Source organism: Asterias amurensis, chromosome 5 (genome assembly GCF_032118995.1).
Source record: "Asterias amurensis chromosome 5, ASM3211899v1".
NCBI classification, from domain to species: Eukaryota; Metazoa; Echinodermata; class Asteroidea; order Forcipulatida; family Asteriidae; genus Asterias; species Asterias amurensis.
In genome coordinates, this window is record NC_092652.1 from 18,662,818 (window position 1) to 18,689,973 (window position 27,156).

At 38.5% G+C, this 27,156-nt stretch overlaps 2 protein-coding genes across 2 annotated transcripts in view; both read right to left on the reverse strand.

The window, feature by feature from the left end:
- LOC139937756 (gamma-aminobutyric acid type B receptor subunit 2-like) overlaps positions 1-9,468 on the reverse strand; it is a 67,910-nt gene extending 58,442 nt beyond the window's left edge. The window contains exons 1-2 of the mRNA XM_071933053.1: positions 9,226-9,468; positions 1,328-1,465 (exon numbers count right to left, since the gene is read on the reverse strand). Coding sequence (XP_071789154.1) covers positions 1,328-1,465; positions 9,226-9,468 — 381 coding nt within the window. The remainder of the gene's footprint in view (positions 1-1,327; positions 1,466-9,225) is intronic.
- An 11,395-nt stretch (positions 9,469-20,863) lies between these two features.
- Positions 20,864-27,156, reverse strand: part of LOC139937356 (gamma-aminobutyric acid type B receptor subunit 2-like) — a 52,571-nt gene continuing 46,278 nt past the window's right edge. The window contains exons 14-17 of the mRNA XM_071932459.1: positions 26,603-26,780; positions 25,030-25,199; positions 23,416-23,553; positions 20,864-22,649 (exon numbers count right to left, since the gene is read on the reverse strand). Of these exons, the coding sequence (XP_071788560.1) occupies positions 22,527-22,649; positions 23,416-23,553; positions 25,030-25,199; positions 26,603-26,780 (609 nt within the window). The 3' untranslated portion in view covers positions 20,864-22,526. The remainder of the gene's footprint in view (positions 22,650-23,415; positions 23,554-25,029; positions 25,200-26,602; positions 26,781-27,156) is intronic.

A 27,156-nucleotide genomic window follows, 5' to 3' on the forward strand; every position in this document is an offset into this window, starting at 1 on the left:
ATTGTTTACCTTATTAATTTTCAATATTGATAATTAGTTATTGTCAATTCATCTCTGAAGTTGCCACGTAAAATGAACAATAATAGCGAACTGATCAATCAAATGAATATAAACTGATGATGTTACTTTTTTGTCCTGTTATGTGAACAAATAAATCTTCGTTTGAACGATGTTTTTTTTTTTTCGAACGAAGGTTTGTCCCGATTTTGTTTTCGCCTGTTATGTTCCTTTAAAGGCACTGGGCACCTTTGGTAATTGATCAGTGTTCCCAATTGGCTTAAAGGCAGTGGACACTATTAGTAATACATGTATTGTCAAAGACTAGCCTTCACATTTGGTGTATCTCAACATATGCATAAATTAACAAACCTGTGAAAATTTCAACTCAATCGGTCATCGAAGTTGCGAGATAATAATGAAAGAAAAACACCCTTGTCACACGAAGTTGTGTACGTTTAGATGGTTAATTTCGAGACCTCAAGTTCTAAATCTGAGGTCTCGATTCGTGGAAAATTTCTTCTTTCTCGAAAATTATGGCACTTCACAGGGAGCCGTTTCTCACAATGTTTTATACCATCAACCTCTCCCCATTACTCGGCACCAAGAAAGGTTTTATGATAATAATTGTTTTGAGTAATTACCAATAGTGTCCACAGCCTTTAACACAACATGCATTTTAAAAGAGTTCATACCTGAAGCCTTTTGTTAGGCATCTAAAAGCACACACATTTCTGCAACAATGGTGTTTTGCCGTCATTATTCTCGTGCAACTTTTATGACTAAATGAGTCACACATTTTCACGTAATTTATGCATATGCACCAAGAGAAAATACTGGTCTATGACAATTACCAACATGCCCGTCCTTTTAAGGATGAAATCATAGTCGCCAAAGTTTCATCAAAAACGCAGCCTTTAAAGGCAGTGGACACAATTGAATATTCAAAATAATTGTTGGCAAAAAACCTTACTTGGTAACGGACGAGTAAGGGGGAGCTGTTGATAAGTCTAAAACATTGTGAGAAACGGCTCCCTCTGAAGTAACGTAGTTTTCAAGAAAGAAGTAATTTTTCCACGAACTTCATTTCAATACTTTAGAATTAGATTTTGAGGTCCCGAAATCAAGCATCTGAAAGCACACAACTTCGTGTGACAAGGGTGTTTTTTCTTTTACTATTATCTTGCAACTTTGACGACCAAATTGAGCTAAAATGTTCACAGGATTGTTATTTTATGTATATACCAAGCGAGAAGACTGGTCTTTGACAATTACCAAAAGTGTCCATTGTCTTTAAGGTTGTTGTTCTAAAACCAAGCATAAGATTTACCTGTACGAGGTTGTATTGAGCCGCAACCTCGTTCAGCACCAGGGCTTCGCTGGATAGTGCAGGCCCCCACGTCATCACAACGTGCGGCTCCGTGTAGACGAACGTGTTGAGAAGTTGCAACGCCCTGGCCGCTCCACCCTGTAACGAGACAAATAATAAGTTGATTCAATACTACCCGAAATGCGACCCCACCCCAAAGCAATCATACACAGTATAAACTAATGTTCTTTGCCAACATTATAATTGTCCCAACTGTAGTTGGGACGGCCCAACTGAAGACGAGCAGAGTATACTGTTCGAAACGTCGAGACCAAACCGGCTCTGTTCAGAGCCAACACTCACTCAAAAGAGATTTACACATGGTTACACCTGCGTACGCAAGTTTACTAATTACTTATAGTTTCATTATTTGGCCCAACTATAGTTGTGATTCAGAGTTCTGTCAACGCAAGGACCAGTGGTAAGGAACCAGAACAGCAGTTCTTACAAATCATTGGATCAGCACAACTATAGATGTTTTTACCATGTACATTTAACGAGGCAACAATTGATTTTTTTCAAGTTTTGTAATGAGCATGGTTGACAGGTCGGAATTCAGATAAACGTCTGAAATTTAACATAATATCAGAAACACTTTGTATGTAAATGTATGTATCACTATTTAAAGAGAGTGGACACTATTGGTAATTGTCAAAGACTAGTCTTCACAGTTGGTGTATCTCAATATATGCATAAAATAACAAACCTGTGACAATTTTAGCTCAATCGGTCGTCGAAGTTGCGAGATAATATTATGAAAGAAAAAACACCCTCCGTCACACGAATTTGTTTGCTTTCTGATGCTTGATTTCGAGACCTCAAGGAGGTCTCGAAATCAAATTTGTGGAAAATTACTGATTTCCCGAAAACTACGTCACTTCAGAGGGAGCTGTTTCTCACAATGTTTTATAATAATATAGGTTTTCTCGGTCAAATTCGGCAAAAGAGCAGTCAATTTCATTTTCAGGCGCTCGAATTAAAGCTATTTTGCCTCACCGGTTTTTACTACGTTTCAAATTCAGAATTCGGTCTTTCAATTTCGTTTTGAGGCATTCAAGTTCCTAGCACACTCATTCTTTTTCATGACACACAATCATCATTCAATTTAGCAAAGCTGGTTCGACTAGAGATTTTGCTGATCTAATCATTTTCAATTTCGTTAAGAGGCAATCAATTTCGCTCACCGAGGATTCAAATTAGTACTATAATGCTCCCTTCAAAAAGGCGAAGTCGAGTTGAACATTACAATCAATCTTTCAAAAAATGAAAATTTACCTTGGGTTGTTTTCTTCTTTATTTTTGCGGTAGACCTTCAATGGTTAACTGACCAAGACCTGATATTTGAATGTGTTAGAATGTTGTTGTTTTTTTGTTTTTTTTTTAAATGTTTTTCAAGGTGTTGTTTTTTGTAAATATTCACCAACCATTTTGGCGTGCCAGACATCTTGGCATATTATGTTCAAGAGTGCCAACAAATTAACCGAATGCCTTTAACATTCGTATAATGAAACAACACGTTAACCAAGCGTTTTTAAGACTGCACAAATATCAGAATTGACTGCCTCAAAATGAAATTGAATGACTAAACACACGCTTCAAAAACACTCCTGCGAATTTGAATGCAGCTTCGATGAAGTGTTAAATTGAATGATTATTTTGTTAAATCGAATGACGTAAAAGTAGATTTGACTAGTCTTAAATGAAATCGAATGACCCTTTTTTAGTAGCATTCGATTTTGTGCGAAATAGAATAGGCTGGTGGTTACATTGGCTGCTCATTTTCCGATGCAAACTTTAGTCAAGGTTACGTGCAGGAATCGTCCCATTATAATTTTACATCTTCTTAATCTTGATTTAAAGGCAGTGGACACTATTGGTAATTGTCAAAGACTAGCCTTCACAGTTGGTGTATCACAACATATGCATAAGATAACTAACCTGTGGAAATTTGAGCTCAATCAGTCATCAAAGTTGCGAGATAATAATGAAAGAAGAACACAACCTTGTCACACACGAAGTTATGTGCTTTCAGATGCTTGATTTCGAGACCTCAAGTTCTAAATCTGAGGTCTCGAAATCAAATTCGTGGATAATGACGTCTTTCTCGAAAACTACGGCACTTCAGAGGGAGCCGTTTCTCGCAATGTTTTATACCATCAACCTCTCCCCATTACTCGTACTCAAGAAAGGTTTTATGATGATAATAATTTTGAGTAATTACCAATAGTGTCCACTGCCTTTAAATTATGAGCCAAAATGCAAGCTGATGGAAACGGGCTTTAGAGGATCAACAATCATTAGGAGGCCCAACTTATTGTGGCCATCTACATTTCTACCACTGTCACTGTCACTATCGGGCAGTCCCAGTTATAGTTGGGCTGTCCCAACTGTAACACTCAAGCCATGATTTCCAAAAGGGCCGTTTACCAGTTTCCACTCTCACATTAAGCAGTTATCACCAACTGCAAGCTGCAAAATGCAAATGTACAATGTAAACAATAATAAAACGAGTCTCATCAGTCATACAGTTTACATTTAAAGAAATAAGCTTTAAGGTATAGGGTCCTAGACTGTTTTTTTGTCAACGAAATGCTGATTTGTACGTAACGTTATTATAAGAAAGCTGGTTCGACTAGAGATTTTGCTGATTTAATCATTTTCAATTTCGTAAAGAGGCAATCAATTTCGCTCACCGAGGATTCAAATTAGTACGACTAAAGAAATAAGAATAAACAGATAAACTGTATAAGGCAAACCGTTTCGTACCTTCACAAAATGAAAATTTACCTTGGGTTGTTTTCTAATTTATTTTTGCGGTAGACCTTCAATGGTTAACTGACCAAGACCTGATATTTGAATGTGTTAGAATGTTGTTGTTTTTTTGTTTTTTTTTTAAATGTTTTTCAAGGTGTTGTTTTTTGTAAATATTCACCAACCATTTTGGCGTGCCAGACATCTTGGCATATTATGTTCAAGAGTGCCAACAAATTAACCGAATGCCTTTAACATTCGTATAATGAAACAACACGTTAACCAAGCGTTTTTAAGACTGCACAAATATCAGAATTGACTGCCTCAAAATGAAATTGAATGACTAAACACACGCTTCAAAAACACTCCTGCGAATTTGAATGCAGCTTCGATGAAGTGTTAAATTGAATGATTATTTTGTTAAATCGAATGACGTAAAAGTAGATTTGACTAGTCTTAAATGAAATCGAATGACCCTTTTTTAGTAGCATTCGATTTTGTGCGAAATAGAATAGGCTGGTGGTTACATTGGCTGCTCATTTTCCGATGCAAACTTTAGTCAAGGTTACGTGCAGGAATCGTCCCATTATAATTTTACATCTTCTTAATCTTGATTTAAAGGCAGTGGACACTATTGGTAATTGTCAAAGACTAGCCTTCACAGTTGGTGTATCACAACATATGCATAAGATAACTAACCTGTGGAAATTTGAGCTCAATCAGTCATCAAAGTTGTGAGATAATAATGAAAGAAGAACACAACCTTGTCACACACGAAGTTATGTGCTTTCAGATGCTTGATTTCGAGACCTCAAGTTCTAAATCTGAGGTCTCGAAATCAAATTCGTGGATAATGACGTCTTTCTCGAAAACTACGGCACTTCAGAGAAGCCGTTTCTCGCAATGTTTTATACCATCAACCTCTCCCCATTACTCGTACTCAAGAAAGGTTTTATGATGATAATAATTTTGAGTAATTACCAATAGTGTCCACTGCCTTTAAATTATGAGCCAAAATGCAAGCTGATGGAAACGGGCTTTAGAGGATCAACAATCATTAGGAGGCCCAACTTATTGTGGCCATCTACATTTCTACCACTGTCACTGTCACTATCGGGCAGTCCCAGTTATAGTTGGGCTGTCCCAACTGTAACACTCAAGCCATGATTTCCAAAAGGGCCGTTTACCAGTTTCCACTCTCACATTAAGCAGTTATCACCAACTGCAAGCTGCAAAATGCAAATGTACAATGTAAACAATAATAAAACGAGTCTCATCAGTCATACAGTTTACATTTAAAGAAATAAGCTTTAAGGTATAGGGTCCTAGACTGTTTTTTTGTCAACGAAATGCTGATTTGTACGTAACGTTATTATAAGAAAGCTGGTTCGACTAGAGATTTTGCTGATTTAATCATTTTCAATTTCGTAAAGAGGCAATCAATTTCGCTCACCGAGGATTCAAATTAGTACGACTAAAGAAATAAGAATAAACAGATAAACTGTATAAGGCAAACCGTTTCGTACCTTCACAAAATGAAAATTTACCTTGGGTTGTTTTCTAATTTATTTTTGCGGTAGACCTTCAATGGTTAACTGACCAAGACCTGATATTTGAATGTGTTAGAATGTTGTTGTTTTTTTGTTTTTTTTTTAAATGTTTTTCAAGGTGTTGTTTTTTGTAAATATTCACCAACCATTTTGGCGTGCCAGACATCTTGGCATATTATGTTCAAGAGTGCCAACAAATTAACCGAATGCCTTTAACATTCGTATAAGGAAACAAAACGTTAACCAAGCGTTTTTAAGACTGCACAAATATCAGAATTGACTGCCTCAAAATGAAATTGAATGACTAAACACACGCCTCAAAAACACTCCTGCGAATTTGAATGCAGCTTCGATGAATTGTTAAATTGAATGATTATTTTGTTAAATCGAATGACGTAAAAGTAGATTTGACTTGTCTTAAAATGAAATCGAATGACCCTTTTTTAGTAGCATTCGATTTTGTGCGAAATAGAATAGGCTGGTGGTTAAAGGAACACGTTGCCTTGGATCGGTCGAGTTGGTCTTTGAAAAGCGTTCTGTAACCGTTTGTTATAAAATGCATATGGTTAGAAAGATATTGTAAAAGTAGAATACAATGATCTACACAAATATGCCTCGAAATTGCGTGGATTTCTTTTCACCTCGTCGACTAACACGGTCGGCCATTTATGGGAGTCAAAATTTTGACTCCCATAAATGGCCGACCATGATAGTTCGCGACGTAAAAGGAAAACCGTGCAATTTTGAGTGATACTTGTGTGGATCAGTATATTCTATTTTTAAAACATCTTTCTAACCATATGCATTTCATAACAAACAGTTTCAAACACTTTTAATAGACCAACTCGTCCGATCCAAGGCAACGTGTTCCTTTAAATTGGCTGCTCATTTTCCGAAATTGACCGAGAAAACCTATATCAACCTCTCCCCATTACTCGTTCTCAAGAAAGGTTTTATGATGATAATTATTTTGAGTAATTACCAATAGTGTCCACTGCCTTTAAATTATGAGCCAAAATGCAAGCTGATGGAAACGGGCTTTAGAGGATCAACAATCATTAGGAGGCCCAACTTATTGTGGCCATCTACATTTCTACCACTGTCACTGTCACTATCGGGCAGTCCCAGTTATAGTTGGGCTGTCCCAACTGTAACACTCAAGCCATGATTTCCAAAAGAGCCGTTTACCAGTTTCCACTCTCACATTAAGCAGTTATCACCAACTGCAAGCTGCAAAATGCAAATGTACAATTTAAACAATAATAAAACGAGTCTCATCAGTCATACAGGTTAAATTTAAAGAAATAAGCTTTAAGGTATAGGGTCCTACACTGTTTTGTTGTCAACGAAATGCTGATTTGTAGGTAACGTTATTAAAAGAAAGATACAAAAAAGTCACATGTGAAAGTTTTAGCTGAGTACAATGTGTCTATAGTCTGGTGTTCTTTTCACCAAAACGTAGAATCCATCAACGTTTAGCGAGTTGACAGCGGGTACCAACTGCATGTCTGGCCGCAGCCTTCACGAACGGACACCAACTCTCATAAATCCGAGAAAACGATTCATAAATGAATTGTCTCTCATTTAATTTGTATTGATCTAATGAACTGTAAGCATTTCAGACGAAATGATGTAACAGGATGCTTCCGTTGCCATCAAAAGCTTTCGAGATGTTTTGTTAATCGTGGTCATTGCCAAAGTATATGAACCGTACATTTCAAACCTGGCTTCATTAATAGCCTAATAATGACGAAATTCATGTCCCAATTTTCACGTATAATATTGACACGTGCACAATATTATGCAAGTTAGATTTCCGATCTGTAAAGATCGTTGTGCGTTCATGTTGCTCCATTTAAAATAGAAGTGGTTTGAATAAGCAATGTCAGCTTAAAGTGACGTTACAGAATTGATTAGGAAAACAAAAAACTCGACTAAAGATCACAGATTTACATAAAACTTACACGGTCTCATGATGATGATAGTAGAAACCATCCCTTGAAATATTTCCGTCTGAAGTGTCATAATTATTTGATGAGAAATAAATCAACAAATTTCAAGTTTGGAGCTTAGTGCGCGGTTTATTCATTGTTGTTTATCAATGTCGATGCAAAAAAGTGTGTAATCTGTTTTTCACTATTTTCTCGAGACCCAGATGGCCAATCGATCTAAAACTTCGACAGGTTTGTCAGATTATAACATAATGGTGGATTACATTTTTTTATTTTTTTTTAAAGTAGTGCCCCCTGAATAGACAAGCATAATGTCCCATAGGGATAGCTAAGTGCTTGTTTCAACAGACCATTCCACGAAAAAAAAAAAAAAAAGAAGAAAAAAAGAAAGGAGATAATGGTTATTGGACTATGCCTCACTCACTAGAAAGTGATGAGAGACACAACAACTAGCATCACCTGCAATCATAATTGCCGTAAAACAGGACGTTACTTAAAGGATTCGGGTACTTTTTCAAAATGTCTATAGATTTACATTAAACTTACAGGGTTTGAAGATAATGATAGTGGAAAGCCTCCCTTCAAATATTACTTACTGAGGTGCTGTAGTTTTTGAGAAATGAGTCAACAATGTCATGAAATTACGTTTGTAAATGATTAAAATAATTTTCGTCTCATGAGACGAAAATTATTTTCATGACATTGTTTTACTAATTTCCCCAAAACTACAGCTCCTAAACACATAATATTTTCAGGGAAGCTTTCTACTATCATTATCTTCAAACTGTGTAAGTTAAGTGTAAATCTGTGAACATTGTGTTTTTTGTCCTACAAAAGTTACGTAGACCCTTTCAGGTACTTATTTACTCTACATTTGAATGACTGCCTGCCCTGGGAAGTACTTACACTGCCAGCAACTGTTTTGCTAGCAACAAAACAATTCTGTAATGTTCCTTTACAATTGAAGCGGTTTGAACAAGCACGGTCAGCTTCAATAGAACACGTACATTGATCATAATTTTCATAATTTGGTGTCGTAAATTTTTTATCCCAACTATGTATGTTCATATTGTTTCCCTTTATGTGGTGGTCCATAATATAGCATTGGTTATAGACCATATAAATATAAAAACTCATTACCTATCACAATAGATTGCAATAAAATCCACAATAAAGCATGTTCATTATTATTGTCCACGTTCAAATGATGTTAATTCTTTGACTTAACAAAGATACAAGCATGTTTTAAATAACAAGCTATTGCAACATCAAAGCTGCAAAGGCAATAATGTTCTTTGTTCAAATCTATTGTGTTCCCTGTTATTATCCGAAAACTTTGTTTTATGGTATTTCTTGAATGTTTATAAGCTTCAATAATTACCTTTAAAAATAAAAATAAAATCAGAGTACTATGTAACAGTGCCTTTATTGTTATTTTTGTCTGGATCGCCTTTTACATAGTAATTATTTTCACATGTTGGTTATCTGCAGGCTGGTTCTCTGTAGTCTTATTTATAGTGTTATTTTTCTGTATGTACTGTTTGCCTGGAAATAAAAAAATAAATAAATTAATAGATAAATAAATAAATACACAAAATAGACTTACGTTTGTCCACTCCCATCTCAGTCTCAGCTCATATCCATCAAGCAGACCTGTCATGTTGTTCACATGGTCTATGGCCGTCTGCACAGTCGCTGGTAAGAGGTCATACGCAGGGTCATTGAATTTCGGGAACACTCCACCGATGTAGAAGGGTCTCCGAGGAGCAGCATCACCGGGGAATGGCGAAGATGTGGCTCCGGTGAGAAGTCGACTGAGCACGGTCAAGTAGAACGCCACCAGCATCATCGCATGCAGTGTGCACTGACTGATGAGAGATATTACTGAGGCCAACGTTCGAGGTGTACACGATCCAAGCGAGTGTAGCTTTTTATAATCGTCTGTGTGCGCGATCAAACGGTTGGTGGTGGGTGACCTGTGAAGAAGAACATGATTCGATAATGGCAGCATTGATTGTTAAAGTAAAAAAAGGCTGTTAAAAACTCAAGTGTTGCTCTCAGATGATAAGTAATGACTACATTGGGTTAGAAGAGCTTCATGCGATGTGAAGGGTTTCTTTTTACGAGAATCCCTCTTCACACTTGAGAGTTAAGTGAAGCTCATTGAATGGCTTGGTGTTTCTCTCGGATGTAGCTATTTTTGAATCCCTTAATCAATCGATCAAATTAACCTTTTTTATTGCAACGTCACAGCTCGAGTGTACTTGCCAACCGAGGTTGGATAACTATTATAGAAAGCCATGAAAGCAAATCGAAAACAGAAAGCCATAGTTTGTAGAAATGCTATACAACTATTAACAAAATATCACAAAAAACCATACCCCAAGAGATATTTCACCTCATGAATCATTTTTTTTTTCTTCACAATTTGTTTTAACGTAATACGATTGATTGTTTTGTCAACTTTCGGCCGGCCATGCCATTTAACTGTTTATCAACAATAGAATGGTTTTATTTTGTTGTTAATTTAGTAAAATTTAGTAAAATTAAGAAAGAAAGATTGCGACTGGCTCAAATACACTGCACAAGTTTATCACAAAGTGAAGGTTTCAGGTTTAAGTGTATTGCGTGATAAGGTTTCTATGTTTTGTCCTCTATTTGTTTGTGTATGTTCGTAGTGAGTGTATGTATGAAATACAAAAAAAGAGTTCCCACTTAAAAAAACAAAAAAAAAACAACGGAAAGGCCGTATAGCCGTACCCAGTCCGAGTTCTGCATCAATCTTTGCCAGCCTGGGCATAATTTCATAGAGCTGCTAGGCACAAAAATGTGCTTAGCATGAAATGTCTTCCCTGATAAAAACAGGATTATCAACCAAATTTTGGTTGTTGCTAATTGCTATCTACTGGTATTCAGCTGTTGTTTTCAAATCCTGAAAATCATATGTGAAAGTTTGGTTGGTAATCCTGTTCTTTAGCTAGAAAACAATTCATGCTCAGCAAATTTGAGGAATCAGCGCCCGTCTATACCATGGGCTGAATGAGGAATCAGCTCATTCAGCCCATGGTATAGACGGGCGCTTTTGTTATTGACTCGTTCAGCCCATGGTATAGACGGGCGCTTTTTTATTGACTAACTTAGGCTTGGTGGTCGGGGTACCATGCCAACGAAAAACAGCATGCAGCCCTATCAGTCGATGATGTCATCGTCAGCCAATCACCCGTGCAAGAAAACCATTTTGTCTAATATTTGACTTTCTCGTAATGTGAGATTTGGATTAACGGTGGAAATTGCTGTATCCTGACTGGACAAGGAACGACCCGGTCTTGCTTTTAACATTTCCAGGTAGAATTTGAAATAATCTATCCATACATACTAATTGGGGACTGTTGCCAAAACTCATAACATGAACATTTTCCGTGTTTTTGTGACTTGTTTTCTCTGTTTTGGAAGCCGTTTTTTACGTACAAATTTCTCTTTTTTTTTAATTTGAGTTGCACCGATTGTTTTTATACATAACGACAGATATGCTCTTCATTTCAGTGTACTTCTTCATTATTTCTGTCAATACTTTTCAAATAATTAAATAATAATAATAATAATAATAATAATAATAATAATAATAATAATAAGACTTGTAATGCGTACGTATCCACCCTGCTGGGTGTTCAAGGCGCAGAAGGCAGAATAAGACTGAATTTCAGAAGCCCTTTTGACTAATTAGTATTCAAATCGAGATCACGCATGAAAATTCAAGCCTACTCGCGTAGATAAAACACAGAGGAGACTTATTAAATCGAGTGTTCTGCGGGTAGACTGGCATGCTTTCTGATTCTGCAAAACATCCATTAAAGCTCTTCAAGTTAAATTTAGTCCCAACAGCAATTACCCAAACAAACTGTTCCCTGCACGCGATTGTGCGTCACTTTCCCTTCAATTGCTCCCGACTGCCCCTGTCTGACAATTTGAGTGGCCTTCTCTTTATTATTTTTTAAGTAGCAATTCCCAACCTCCACAAAGCAATAATACTACGGGTCATACTGTTTGACGTGGTTTATAACAGCGTGTTCTTTGTAAAGTGTATAACAAAATTAATATCACTTATTGACCGCACCGCGTCGTTGTTCATAATTGAAAGCAATTACTACCGTCCTTTTTGAGCTTTGTTCAGTTCAGCGCAGCGCAGCCCGGAGTTAAATATAGCCCCAATCTCAGTACCTAATTGCAGTTTGGTGCTCAACGTAGCCCCAGCTATCTATATCCAAATGCAGGCCGAGCTTAATTTAGTCCCGGTTCTGTACTCAAAATTTAATCTGGAGCAAGATGTAGTCTCAGCTCTCTATCAAAATGCAGGCTGGGCTAAATGTATAGCCCTAGCTTTTAAACCTAAATTCAGTCCGGAGCTGCATAATAGCCAAGCTCGTACCTAAATGTAGCCTTAATACAAAATGTAGTACCGAACTTGTATCCACAAGTAGCCTCGAGCTAGTAGCCCAAGCTCCGTACCTACAATGCAGCTCGGAGATTAAAATAGCCCAGCTGTGTACCTCAATGTAACCCAGAGTTAAATGTATAGCCCGGTGCTATACCTAAATGCAGTTTGGAGATAAATGAAGCCCGGCTTTGTGTATAGAGCTACCTCAATGTAGCCCGAGGCCCTTATAACCAAAGCATTTATGAGCTAAATGTAGCCCAGCTCTGTACCTCAATGTAGCCCGAAGCCCTTACCCAAAGCATTTAAGAGCTAAATGTAGCCCAGCTCTGTACCTCAATGTAGCCCGAAGCCCTTACCCAAAGCATTTAAGAGCTAAATGTAGCCCAGCTCTGTACCTCAATGTAGCCCGAAGCCCTTACCCAAAGCATTTAAGAGCTAAATGTAGCCCAGCTTTGTACCTCAATGTAGCCCGAAGCCCTTATAACCAAAGCATTTAAGAGCTAAATGTAGCCCAGCTTTGTACCTCAATGTAGCCCGAAGCCCTTACCCAAAGCTAAATGTAGCCCGCCTATGTACCTCAATGTAGCCCGAAGCCCGTACCCAAAGCATTATGAGCTAAATGTAGCCCAGCTCTGTACCTCAACGTAGCCCGAAGCCGTTACCCAAAGCCTCCACGAGCTAAATGTATCACAGCTATGTGCCTCATAGTAGCCCGAAGCTAAGTGTAGCCCAGCTCGGTACCTAAATGCAGTTCGGATCATGTAGCCACATCACAACCTCACTGGCAGACTAGTCTGTCACCCTGCATTCTCCAAAGCGTTTTTATTTTATTTTATTTCATTTTTTGTTTTTACACAAAATGATCTCTTATCGCAAATGTGAGTACCAAAACTGCAAGAGTGTTTAAGGAACAATTATGGCAAATAGACAGGAAATGTATTTCCTGAAAACAATAGTTGGTGTGCATTTATCAATGAATTCTGTCGACACGGATATACGGACACTACAATTCATCTGCAGTTGATGTAATTCAACCACATCCAGCTCATCAACATTTGTTACAATATTATTTTACATCGCTTTTGCTTAAAATGTTCTGCCATCTTATCGCTATTATTAAGAACTCGTTGTGTCATGTGTTATGTTCGTCTGTCCTTTTGTCTGCATGTCTGTCTGTTTGTTTTGTTTCTTTGTCTGTCTGGCTGTTTTGCTAACAAGGTTCTGCCTTCAAAACGGTCCCACGTCCCTAAATTTATTATATTTCGTCCTGGAAAAAAAAAGCCACACACCGTGGTCGACCCAGGGAAGCTAAACGAACGCACCCTATGACAACCTGCCTTTCAAAATGGACCTGTCTCAGCGGCTAATAAGTGGCAAGATTATCAGCCAGGGAACCACACGACATGTCGGTTCCCTTGGTCCATAGGACGCTGAGATGAGCTGGTAACCCTAAAATCAGATACCTCTTCGTCCAGCTACAAGTTCACTTCAAACAAATCCTTAGTTCTAACGATGGCTATTAATAATTTGATGGTCGCAACTTCCCATCAAGAAATAAAGAACTTACCTTGTGCGATGGGTCTAAAGAGGGCGTCATCAACATCTGCAAAGGCAGTGTGAGTCTTATTCCATAGTGTAGCTTGTTGAGGAGCCATTCTCATATGTAGTTACTCACGAACTGATGCAATAATGAATACACACCAACACAGTATCCATCTACTGATTATGACAAGCGGTGGTTGATTTAAAGCAGCGCAAGCCATATTCACAAGAATAAAACGTTCTTTCTGTATTATAGGCTTTAAAATGGTTTGCCTTTGCATTGGGTCATTGGGATTGTGGATTGCAAAGAATGCTGGATGTATGTCTTTGAATGCATATTATGCCACTTGCGAAGAATAAAGTCTGGTACGATGTCTAAGGCATAAGTTACCGCTTTGTTTTGAATTCATCAGAGTATAGAGACAGTTGCCTTGTCAAAATGTTTTGGGGCAAGCTTTGTATAGCAACCTCCAGATGAGCAAACCATAGTACCATTATGTTACACATTCAGTCAAAACGTCTCTTACGTAACCAATACAAAGTCTGAGGAATTCGAATTTGAGCGGCAACTGGTTATCAAGAAAGTCCTGGTACCAGACTGTATTACATACTGTGCGAAGTGCGCATCATCATCTTGCCCTCGTGCGAAATATACGGAGCAGCGAAACAATATACCATATCATGTTGCCTCCGTCTTGGTCATGTTCATCGTAGCGAATAACAATAATGAAGATCATTTTGCAAATAGGAACCAGACTGTTTTGTTCTTCCAGCTTCTGTTTGGTAACATTGATATCAATGGAAGCAGTTCAAGTGTCTGCACCATTATAAAGGTCTAAAACATGACGTTACAGAGGTGGAGGTGGCCTTTATATTTTGGCGAGTTTTATTTTTATCCCACGAATAGCTGTACAACAAAAGCATCACCCTATACAGACACATTGGTCTTGTTGAATTGAGTTCAGAATAAGGTTGCCAGCCGAAACATCATACATTTTGTTTCTTGCTGATCGCTTGCAAGTCTCCTCAGATGGGATGTGATGAACATGTTGACGAGGTTGTTGACGTAGTTTGTTTGTTTGTTTGTTTGTTTGTTTGTTTGTTTGTTTGTTTGTTTGTTTGTTTGTTTGTTTGTTTGTTTGCTTGCTTGCTTGCTTGCTTGCTTGCTTGCTTGCTTGCTTGCTTGCTTGCTTGCTTGCTTGCTTGCTTGCTTGCTTGCTTGCTTGCTTGCTTGCTTGCTTGCTTGCTTGCTTGCTTGCTTGCTTGCTTGCTTGCTTGCTTGCTTGCTTGCTTGCTTGCTTGCTTGCTTGCTTGCTTGCTTGCTTGCTTGCTTGCTTGCTTGCTTGCTTGCTTGCTTGCTTGCTTGCTTGCTTGCTTGCTTGCTTGCTTGCTTGCTTGCTTGCTTGCTTGCTTGCTTGCTTGCTTGCTTGCTTGCTTGCTTGCTTGCTTGCTTGCTTGCTTGCTTGCTTGCTTGCTTGCTTGCTTGCTTGCTTGCTTGCTTGCTTGCTTGCTTGCTTGCTTGCTTGCTTGCTTGCTTGCTTGCTTGCTTGCTTGCTTGCTTGCTTGCTTGCTTGCTTGCTTGCTTGCTTGCTTGCTTGCTTGCTTGCTTGCTTGCTTGCTTGCTTGCTTGCTTGCTTGCTTGCTTGCTTGCTTGCTTGCTTGCTTGCTTGCTTGCTTGCTTGCTTGCTTGCTTGCTTGCTTGCTTGCTTGCTTGCTTGCTTGCTTGCTTGCTTGCTTGCTTGCTTGCTTGCTTGCTTGCTTGCTTGCTTGCTTGCTTGCTTGCTTGCTTGCTTGCTTGCTTGCTTGCTTGCTTGCTTGCTTGCTTGCTTGCTTGCTTGCTTGCTTGCTTGCTTGCTTGCTTGCTTGCTTGCTTGCTTGCTTGCTTGCTTGCTTGCGTGCGTGCGTGCGTGCGTGCGTGCGTGCGTGCGTGCGTGCGTGCGTGCGTGCGTGCGTGCGTGCGTGCGTGCGTGCGTGCGTGCGTGCGTGCGTGCGTGCGTGCGTGCGTGCGTGCGTGCGTGCGTGCGTGCGTGCGTGCGTGCGTGCGTGCGTGCGTGCGTGCGTTTGTTTGTTTGTTTGTTTGTTTGTTTGTTTGTTTGTTTGTTTGTTTGTTTGTTTGTTTGTTTGTTTGTTTGTTTGTTTGTTTGTTTGTTTGTTTGTTTGTTTGTTTGTTTGTTTGTTTGTTTGTTTGTTTGTTTGTTTGTTTGTTTGTTTGTTTGTTTGTTTGTTTGTTTGTTTGTTTGTTTGTTTGTTTGTTTGTTTGTTTGTTTGTTTGTTTGTTTGTTTGTTTGTTTGTTTGTTTGTTTGTTTGTTTGTTTGTTTGTTTGTTTGTTTGTTTGTTTGTTTGTTTGTTTGTTTGTTTGTTTGTTTGTTTGTTTGTTTGTTTGTTTGTTTGTTTGTTTGTTTGTTTGTTTGTTTGTTTGTTTGTTTGTTTGTTTGTTTGTTTGTTTGTTTGTTTGTTTGTTTGTTTGTTTGTTTGTTTGTTTGTTTGTTTGTTTGTTTGTTTGTTTGTTTGTTTGTTTGTTTGTTTGTTTGTTTGTTTGTTTGTTTGTTTGTTTGTTTGTTTGTTTGTTTGTTTGTTTGTTTGTTTGTTTGTTTGTTTGTTTGTTTGTTTGTTTGTTTGTTTGTTTGTTTGTTTGTTTGTTTGTTTGTTTAACTTCAAAACAAGCGTAAGCAAAAGTTTATTTAACTTAATGAGCTAGACGATTTGACAGCAGGTGTGAGTGCGCGTTCACAGTGAATTTGCATTGTTGCTTAACTCATAATGTTTTTGGCCCAATTCACCTGATGACGTCATCAACAGAATAATTTTGGACGCGCCATTTTGGTGGCCAATGTCACTGTGCGTTATTCAGTGAAGTGCGGATTTTAGGCCGTGGCACAGTCGCCGCGCGTGACGTGCGTGCAAGGGGTCAATATACCCATTATTAACCACAGGCAAGCTACCTTCTGCTTTGCTTACCGTTTAGCAGTGTTTGTGATATAGACAAGACTGATTAACAGGCTTAATGAAATTGGCCTCCGCTCGTACACAATACAAACAATCTGAATTTCTTCGACAAGACACTAAAATTATTCAGCCCCCCCCCCCCACTCCCACCGACATTTTTTTTAATTATAAACCTGTAGGATATTGCTTGGCTAATATCACAACTCTGTAGTCATCTGAGAGCGGAGTCGTGTATCCAGATAAGTAACGTTCCATCTCACAATCGATTCAGAAAACAAATTGACGCAGTATCACTTATATTGAAAAAAAGCAGTATCACTTATATTGAAAAAAAGCTCAGTTATCTGTATGACATCTGAATCACGTTGCAATTATGTTTTCGACGCAGAGTATAGTCGACCCCATAAAACATAATCAAACTCTCGTTTGAAGACCCTAATAGAGCTGGGATGATACCAATGAAATTGACATTACTCAGAAATATCCCATTAAAAAGGCAAAAAATCCGATTCTGAGCTCACCCTGTCCCAGAGGTAAGTAATAACCAGAAATATGACGAACATAGGAACACGGGAAAGCCGATTCACACGACAGCAGAGGTTATCTTGCCTTGTAATCGAGATCGTCATGCAGACCGGGGAACTTCTGACATTTGCATGTGACGTACGTAAGACGGTACTATAGTTGACATGGTACGAGTTGACTTTATGGGTTAGAGTTTATTTACATGGGTACGAGTTAACCTGCGCTGTAAAAACTGTGCTTGGAGTTTAAAAACAAGTTGTACCCACTTTATAATATTTGAAATCTGCTCGAATTGTTTGTAGCGTTCAATCACAGAAAAGATTCTATAAACATAACTAAGGTTTTAAATGTGAAAAAAGTGGGTACAAAACTTATGCTTAGAAATGTTTTGAAAATCTAAACACCTTTTTTTTAGTGTTGCGGGTACGAGTTGGCTTTGGTACGAGTTTGCCTCACTGATCTCTATTATTCTGATGTATCATACAAGTTGACCTGTATATACTTGAGCATGGTTGTACAGTTTTACAAAAATACACTTCGTTGCGAACCTAAAGATCCCTGTAGCGAAATCTTTGCCGCCCGGCACGGTCAGTACAAATGTCGTTCTTTCACACGAGGTGCATTTTGTGAAATTTCGAATTCATGTAAAATTAAAAACAAGGGGCCGTGGCTAAATTGATGTCGTGTGAAGAGAGATTGACTCAAACATCATAGGAATGGAGGTGCATTACTTGAAACAGTTAGTGACTGATTGCTATTATGGTTCTTCTTGTAATAATTAATTTATCAGAAATCTGTTTATCTACCGCAAAGTGTGATCATTGTGATTTGTTTACACTTTAACTCGATTACTAAAATGTTGTAATGTATGATTTCGAAGTGCTGATAATAAACCATTACCCCGGGATATAGATAAGTAAAGTTTTAATAACAAGTGAGTTTCAATAATATTTTCAAAACTGCGTCATCCTTGACAAATCTTCGACGGCTATAATGATCAAAATCTTTCTTCTGAAAGTTCTCTGACTGAATAATCCATTTGTACCATCAAATGGCATAATTACCTGTGCCGTCTTACTATATACATAATTGTGAGTAATTACTTTACAATTGAACATTGCAGTTTGTATTTGAGGAGTCTTCTTTATTCAAATCCTGTTTCACATCAAACATATTAATCATACTTTAAAAATCCTGCTTAAAAAACTTCTGGTAAAATATCCCCCATGTGGCATTCTATGATCGATGGCACAATTACCTCTCGTACTTCATACAATACTTTATATTGAAAATGTTAATTTGGGGAGCCTTCGTCACTTTAAAACTATGTTTCACATTAAAATATTAGTTTACTTTAATATATCATGCTAAACGTGCCATCTTTCGTCAAAAACATCATCGTTAAAAAGTTTACGAAGCTGATCACGACAAAAATAATATATGGTTAAACTACTAATTTCGATCTTTCATGAACTTAAAACTATGTTTCACATTAAAATAATAGTTTACTAATAATAATATCATGCTTAAAACATGCCATCTTTTGTCAAAACCATCATCGTTAAAAAGTTCACGAAGCTGATCACTACAAAAATAATATATGGTTAAAATACTAATTTCGATTTTTCATGAACTTATAGTGCTTTTTGAAATTTATTGACTTCACTCTCATACCTTTCCGGTCCAGAATTGACCCGTAGATCCATCTTTGTGTCAGGCTGCCTCGGAGAGTGGTTTACAAAAATGGAATTTAACTCAGATTCTGTCTAAGTTTGACAATTTTCCGGTCAGATTTACCTTTTTTCAAGGCCTCCTTGGAGAGCTTCATAGAGCCGCTAAACAAAGCGATTGGAAAGGGAGACCACGCACCGAGCGGCGCAGCACATGGGCCCTTTAACAACTCGATTCTCGTTTCGTATTTTGTTTTGTATCCTGCCTTTTACAAAAACAATTGTAGAAACAAGTTCAACCAATCAGAAGCGACTTGGGTCAGCGGGTCAGATTATATCAGCATTGTATGCACACTGCCTGGAAACAGAACACCAATCATCCACCTTGGATTTGTTTTTAAAACGTTTTTCGAAAATCTTCGTTTTTTTGGTTCATTGTCCAGCACTTTTTATGATCAATTAAAAAAAAAAAAAAAAACAGCAAACAAATGAAAAAGGCCCTCGTGGCTTTGCCACTTGACTCGAGTGAGTGGTCTCCCCATCCAGTTGCCTGGGTTCGCGGCTCTACGACGCCGTTCAAGCCAAGAAGGTCTTAGCAACAGAATAGAGTCACGTTGACACAGACTCAGGATCACACTGACCCAAAGTGGGTCAGGCCGGACGTCTCTTTCTTTCTCACTGTCTTTCACAAAACGTACACGACAAACAACTGAAACCACTAATTACGAAGGAACCTTAAAAACTCGTCAGTCAGTTAGGCTTACAAGATAAGTAACAGTGTTTCGCTCCCGCCCTTTTTTCTAATATATATTGTGTCATGACAAGGGTGCGTACAATTTAGAAAGAAGACGGGCGAACATTTTTGTTCAAAAATCACGGAAAAAAGACTCTCCCATAAACCATCACACTGTAGTGAGGCTTGGTGGGAACATTGTATGCACTCACAGAAACAACTTTACATATTATTTGTTTGTTCGTTTGTTGGGTGTTGGTGTGTTTTTCCTTTTTTCGGTTTTTCATTATAGAAACACTTAACCTTTTGGTTTGATATTTTTGTTTGTCTTATACCGTGAAACAGATTTCTTGTGATAAAGTCATCAAATGCAACAACAAATAAACAACAACGATTGCGTGATGCATCCTGACTATATTATCAGTTGACCTTTGCAAGTCATATTTTTGCCAAGTGATCTACGGTAAATTGTGCAGTATTACCGGTACCCTTATAATTCCCATAGTTAAGTGTTCAATAATCTTGAAACTGGAAACGTATAGACTGAGGTCGCACTCTCAAACAAAGCTCTCAAAACGCACACACACACTCACGTAATTATGCGATGACTCGCATGGACACGTAAACAATGACATCAAATTGTGAGGAAAAGTGAGGACATTTGCTTCAAACTCCAAGTACCAAAGCACGTAAATATTGATGTTGCGTTCATGCATTGCTGATTTGAGGGATGTGTTTTCACTGACCAATGAACGAAACAGTCGCATCTAAAAGCGCACAAATTTGTGCAAAAACGCACAAAGGGTAAAGTCGTAAAGACAACCGGGATCATTGAATACTACCCCCCCCCCTATACAATATCCAAACTTGTAAAGACGTAGACTTGTGGACAAGTCGTTTATGGTCCCACGCGGTCAGATAGTCGAGTTGCAGTGGTGCTCTCCGCGCGAACTGCTGGTTGCGCGACTACTGCGCGCTGCCTGACTTCTACTCAGAGTAGAAGCATATTAGATCATATAGAATAGAGGTCGGGCAGCGCGCAATAGTCGCGCAAACAGCACTTTGCGCGGAGCGCACCGCGCTGCAACCATAGATTTAGAATTAAAATAACTAGATCGGCCGCGCGTACATACGCGCCATTGCCTGTGTAGAAAAAGTTTTTGTTTGCCATGGACGCGGTAAAAATTTCACGTTCGAAAGGCGACGCGCAAAAAATAACATGGGAGATAGACCTTTGACGCGCTAAATGTCACGTGCTGACGGAAAAAAGTCACGTGCTGACGGCAACGCACAGAAAATGTACACGGGAGATAGGCAATGGCGGCCCCCATGCCAGAACCCGCGTATGTACGCGCGGCTGATCTAGTTATTCTATTCTATATCTATGGCTGCAACTCTACTATCTGGCCGCGTGGGACCATAAACGACTTATCCACAAGTCTAGTAAAGACGCAACGGGAACATAGAGTAAATATTGACGTCAGTATTCACGTATTATGTTAAGGTGTCCCTCTCCCGAACCTCATCATGCCACGCCCATTCACATTTTCAACTACACAGACATTGACTAAAACAAGGCCACAAAAGGCTTTTGAGGCAGTGGACACTATTGGTAATTGCTCAAAATAGTTGTTAGCATAAAACCTTACATGTTAAAGAGTTATGGGGAGAGGTTGATAGTTTAAAACATTGTGAGAAACGGCTCCCTCTGAAGTGGAGTAGTTTCCGAGAAAGAAGTAATTTTCCACGAATTTGATTTCGAGACCTCAGCTTTAGAATTTGAGGTCTCGAAATCAAGCATCTGAACGCACACAACTTCGTGTGACAAGGGTGTTTTTTTCTTTCATTATTATCTCGCAACTTCGACGATCATTTGGGCTCAAATTTTCACAGGTTTGTTATTTTGTACATATGTTGAGATACAGCAAGTGAGAAGCCTGATTTTTGAGAATTACCAATAGTGTCCACTGTCTTTTATGTTAAAGTTACCTTTTGCATAATATGTGCATTTAAAATTAGGTGAGTGAATCGAAATCTGCTTCCCATATTGTCACTTCGTGGTAAAAACTGTACAAACGGTGCGATCTGAGGTGCATCCAACTTCTCATTGAAATGACAGAGAAGACTAAAATGGAGGAATTAGGGGGGGGGGGTGTTTAGCAATGTCAGTTTTAGTAGGATTTGAAACTTGCATGGCGGGAGTATAATCGGGTGAGGCTTGCGGTAGCACCATGTGTAAATATATTTTGAGTAGTGTTGGTTCTGAAAAGAACTAGTGGTTGACAACTCGAGAAAGAACCGGTGGTTGACGACTCAATATTTTGAGTCGTCAACCACCGGTTCTTTCCAGAACCAACACACCTAAAAATAGATTTACACATGGTGCTACCACAAACGTTACCCAAAGCCAGCTTTGCCAAACATTACCTTGTTAACCAGGGCCAGGAAATCAGCACCAGAAGCACTGCAGCACCCGGGGTGTTAAATTGATTCTATTGATGTCTATAATGTGACAAAACCGAACACGGTTTTAACTACCAACAACACTGCTATTTAATTGGTGAAATTAACAGTCGAGAAACACGAACCACGGTAAAAATCACACTCAGCATCATAAAATGGATTTGCACAAGTTTTATACATTTGGAAAGGCAATCTCAAGGACTCTTTCATCGTTCTGGTTTCATATTCTGTGAGGCAAGCACCCATGGAGCACGTACCGTATGTTGCGTCCACAGGATTCGCAGGAAGTATGAACCGCGGCCTCGCTACCATGGGCAGCGCGCCGTATCGATATCTGTCGTCACTAACCCCCTAGGTCGATTTCACAAAGCAATAAAATCGATCGTAAGACAAATTATCAGTATCACCATAGTGATTTGTATTGTGACATCACACTTCACTAAGCAACTACGATTGATTTGCCGTTACGATCAATCGTGGCTCTTTGTGAAATACAAACAAAAGAAACTGTTTCAACCTCCAAAGGTTTTGTTGCAGTACGTGTTCTTCTGATACAGTGTGTAAAATATGTCTTTTGAACAAGAAATGTTTTTCAGACGCTCTGCTCTTTCTCGTGATTTGTCGCCTCGTCCGGTTGGATCCACGGCCTTTTCTTTTGTAGAGATGACGCTACACGATCAAGGTCCCGTTTCAGCCTCTTCAGCTTCTCTTCTTTCTAAAAGGAATTAAAAAACAATACGAAATCTGCTGTATAGGCGCTGGTTTACAATCTAAAATAGTTAAAGGGCATGGAGAAACAGAAATATATAATTAGGAGTTATATATAATAACTTATATTTGCCATAGCTATCATTTGTGCCAAGTAAGTCACTATATAACAAAAAAGCAAAAACAGCCGTTATGAGAAGTGTTAGACTTTGCTTGTCTTCCAATACCTATAATATTATTTCAAATACAAACAAATCTGCAAAGGACCTCAAGCAATCTTCCTCATTTCTAGCTGTGTCAAATACCAAGCTGGCCAGCAAACAAATTCACCCACATATTATTTTCTCTATCTGCCCACTTCGTGTATCTTTTGCTTAGTGTGTTTAATTTTGCATATTACAATTCTTGTATCTAAGGGGGCTAGACACAAGATTTTATCATGAAGGTAGTCAAACATCGGAAAGAAAAAAATACCCGAATTGATTGACACGATGTCTTCCAATGAGTCTTTGTACGAAGGGCACCACGCTAAATTACATTTTCACTTAATTCAGTGCAAGACCGAAAACAATTCAGTATAAGTGCTTGCAATGCTATTTCCCCTTTACATTAAAGGAACACGTTGCCTTGGATCGGACGAGTTGGTCTATAAAAAGCGTTTGAAACCGTTTGTTATGAAATGCATAATTCTGTTTTGCAGCCACATAAAACACATCCGTTTGAAAATAAGGAATGAAATAAACAGGTTCGTCAAATACAGCTGAATGACTTACTCGTTGCAGTCGTTCATGTAGTCTACTCACGTTCGAGTCTGCGCAGTCATTGAACGTTGACATTGAAGCATTGGAGATGTATTTACTCATCATACTAACCTGGAAGTTTTTTCTGCTGTATTTGCGTAGAAGATATATCTATCAACAACGGTCGAGCAAAACAAAAATGGTACAGTTTTATCTGATTTACAACATCATGAATATATATTTTGGCGCCAAATCATCGAAATATTTTACCTTTAAAACATAAAAAAACTAACATTGAGCCTTAAATAAGAATTACAAAGAAAACAGTCAACGGAATTCAAAAAAAAAAAAAAAAAAAAGATGCATGCTTATCCAATAATGGCGATAACATAACAAATGACCAAGTTACATTATCTGAACCAAAAATGAAAGCTACGCGTTTCACTGTGTGAGCAGATTAAATTTCAAAAACTGTATCTACGTCACAAACTGTTTGTGGTTTACCCGACCCATTTTTGCGTAGGTCTCAAAAATTGTTTACGTAGTTCTGTGCATACCTCGTAGCGTTCAAAAAGCCCCCCATTGGTACATTACATAATTATTCTGTTCGGTATAAGCTATTTCCGATCATGCCATAGAGTAATATATAAGAGCTAGAGGGCGCACGAGTAATGCTTCGTGCACAAACGCCACGGGACCGCAAGATGACAAGCGCGTCATTCTGCACGCGCGTTGAATATAAAACACACGTTTTAGTTTTTTTTTATTGAACGCTCACGCGATGCTGTTTGTTCAACTTACACAATGGCCGCACAAACACACGCTGTGAGATGCCAGTTTTGTCAACTTAGAAAATGGCCGCCTGCGCGCATGCCGGAGCGCGTATATAGGCCAGTGCGCCAGCTTGTTCTTAAATATTATACAAATATTGACTGCTTCGAGTGATATGGTTAAAACTATGACTCCCGAGGTGATCCACGGAGCGTTCTATTTTCCCGAGGCGAAGCCGAGGGAAAATAGAACGCTCCGGGGATCACCGAGGGAGTCATAGTTTTTAACCATTGCACGAGTAAAAGCAGTCAATATTTGTTTTATAACACCCCAAACATTTCTAAAACCTGTATTATTATTATTAAGTTACAGACCTGAATGCTACAATCCACGGACGACGCGAACACAGATTGCAAACACTTTTACCTACTGTGTTGCATGTAGTGTCGGACAATCCGAAATGGTTACAGACTATTAATTTATCATCCTCGTACACGCAACGGACGTCTGGGTACTGCACGCCGTGTGCTAGTCTGTCGGACTAGCGCACGGCGCCATGTGCTAGTCTTCGGACTAGCGCATGGCAAACCGACGCTCTATCACACGGCCGTCGTCTAGCAAAACTAAGACATGTCATGTGACGCGCTCTAAACCAATGAGCAGGCACAATACTTGCAAGGGGTGTTATAAAACTCTATAGACCTTTTCGCAAATACCGGGCCGCGCGCGTAAAGCTTGGAATTAGGTGCATTGTGGTCTTGCTGGTATCCAAATTTGATCCATATCTATCCCACAATGCACCTCATTCAACAGTCTGCGCTTGCGCATTGGTATTTGCGAGAAGGTCTATGAATCATGCACACTAAAGTAATTTACCTTAGGTAGAAATACCAAACACAGGACGGTAGTATTGGTAACGATGATTGCTGAGCAAAGGACGGCGAAGTGGGTAGTTACGTTGGTACGAACTACCTCCAGATTTAACGTTGGCAAGACGAGGGCGAGGAAAATGGCCACCGTGTAAATGGACATGGCGATATAAGTACCTCAATAGGCAAAGGATAATAATTATTATTCAAGGCTTAAAGGAACACGTTGCCTTGGATCGGTCGAGTTGGTCTTTGCAAACCGTTTGTTATAAAATGCATATGATTAGAAAGATATTTTAAAAGTAGAATATAATGATCCACACAAGTATCTTTCGAAATTGCGTGGTTTTCCTTTTACCGCGTCGACAAACACGGTCGGCCATTTATGGGAGTCAAATTTTTGACTCCCATAAATGGCCGACCGTGTTAGTTTGCAAAGTAAAAAGAAAACCACGCAATTTCGAGGCAAATGTGTGTGGATCATTGTATTCTACTTTTCAAACATCTTTTTAACCATATGCATTTTGTAACGAATGGATGTAAACGCTTTTCAAAGACCAACTCGTCCGATCCAAGGCAACGTGTTCCTTTAACAATGTTTTTTTTGAACAAATTGTATAGGCATATCACAAGGATAATGGCTATAGATATTGGCAAGTCTGCGTAAAGTAACTGAGTGATCTGGTGTTTGACTACAAAAAAATTACGGACTGTGTGTTAGTAAAAGGAAAACCACACAAATTAGATGAATATTTGTGCGACTCATTACTTTCTACTTTTAAAACATCTTTCCAACCATATTAGTTTCAAAATAAACGCGTTTTAGATGCACTAGCTTTTTAACCCTGTAGTCCCTGCACCGCCCGAGTTTGCTGAAAACTATTACTTCAAGATTCTTGCAGTTAATTACTGGAATCGTAGTTCAAATTTTAAAAGATAGCCACAGCTTAAATTTTATGCACAATTTGAACCTTGATATTTGTATAAAAGTACAAGTTCGCATAAGAACAATAAATGTCTCTCGTTAAACGGCTACGGTAATTTTTATGGCGAATATTTGTTTGTAAGGATAAAACGGACACAATAGCTTTTCAAGGCTTTTATCTGACTCAAATATTGTACTGATTAAATGCGAAGGCGTTAGTTTTCGACAATAATATCATGAATGATGAATAAATACAGTTTCCTTTGTGTTTATTAATGAGCGTTTTGTTGGGGTAAGAGCTAAATAATTTCATCATCATAAGCTTCATTAGCTTTTTTTCTACAAACACAAGCTAGCAAGGTTTCCTCCTATCACATACAGTATATCGATAGGCGGCTGGGCGGTCCAGTGGCTAAATGGTTAAAAGGTCTGTTGTATTTTGATACACAATTAATAAATTTAATTTTGTATTCTATTTTGTATTAATCCCGGGGGATTCTTATTTTGATCTTTTGATACACACCAGAAAGACGCAAATAACATTAACTACCGTGACTGTGGAATGTTATTGCACATTAATTTTTTTTTATATAAAAAACAGCATGTTAAACGCCTAACGCAAAACTGGTATTTACAAAAATGATGTGTAACTTACTGTCATTGAGCGAAGAAACAGAAATCGTTCTGGTTTCCCACGCTAGAAAGATCCCGAAGACGAGTAGGATTCCTTTGGTGATGTAGATAACGCCTGAGAAGTACATGAGGTACTGTGATGTACAATACGGACTGACCGAAACAATATAGAGCTCCCTCTGTGGTTGGCTCATGTCTAGCTTTGATTACAAGAGAATACAAATTGACAGTCAGTAATGAAGTATGGGATTTAGCTTGTGTCGATATAGTAAAATGATGGAGGAACAATCAGGATTCTAACACAGAACTTCAGACCACTCCCGACACATAATCACGATTTGATAATAATAAAGAAAAATTTAAAAAGCAGCGTATAGAGGGAAATTCTTATTTAAAGGCAGTGAACACTATTGGTAATTATCAAAGACTAGCCTTCACAGTTGGTGTATCTCAACATATGCATAAAATAACTAATCTGTGAAAATTTGAGCTCAATCGGTCATCGAAGTTGCGAGATATTAATGAAAGAAAAAACACCCTTGTCACACGAAGTTATGTGCGTTTAGATGGTTGATT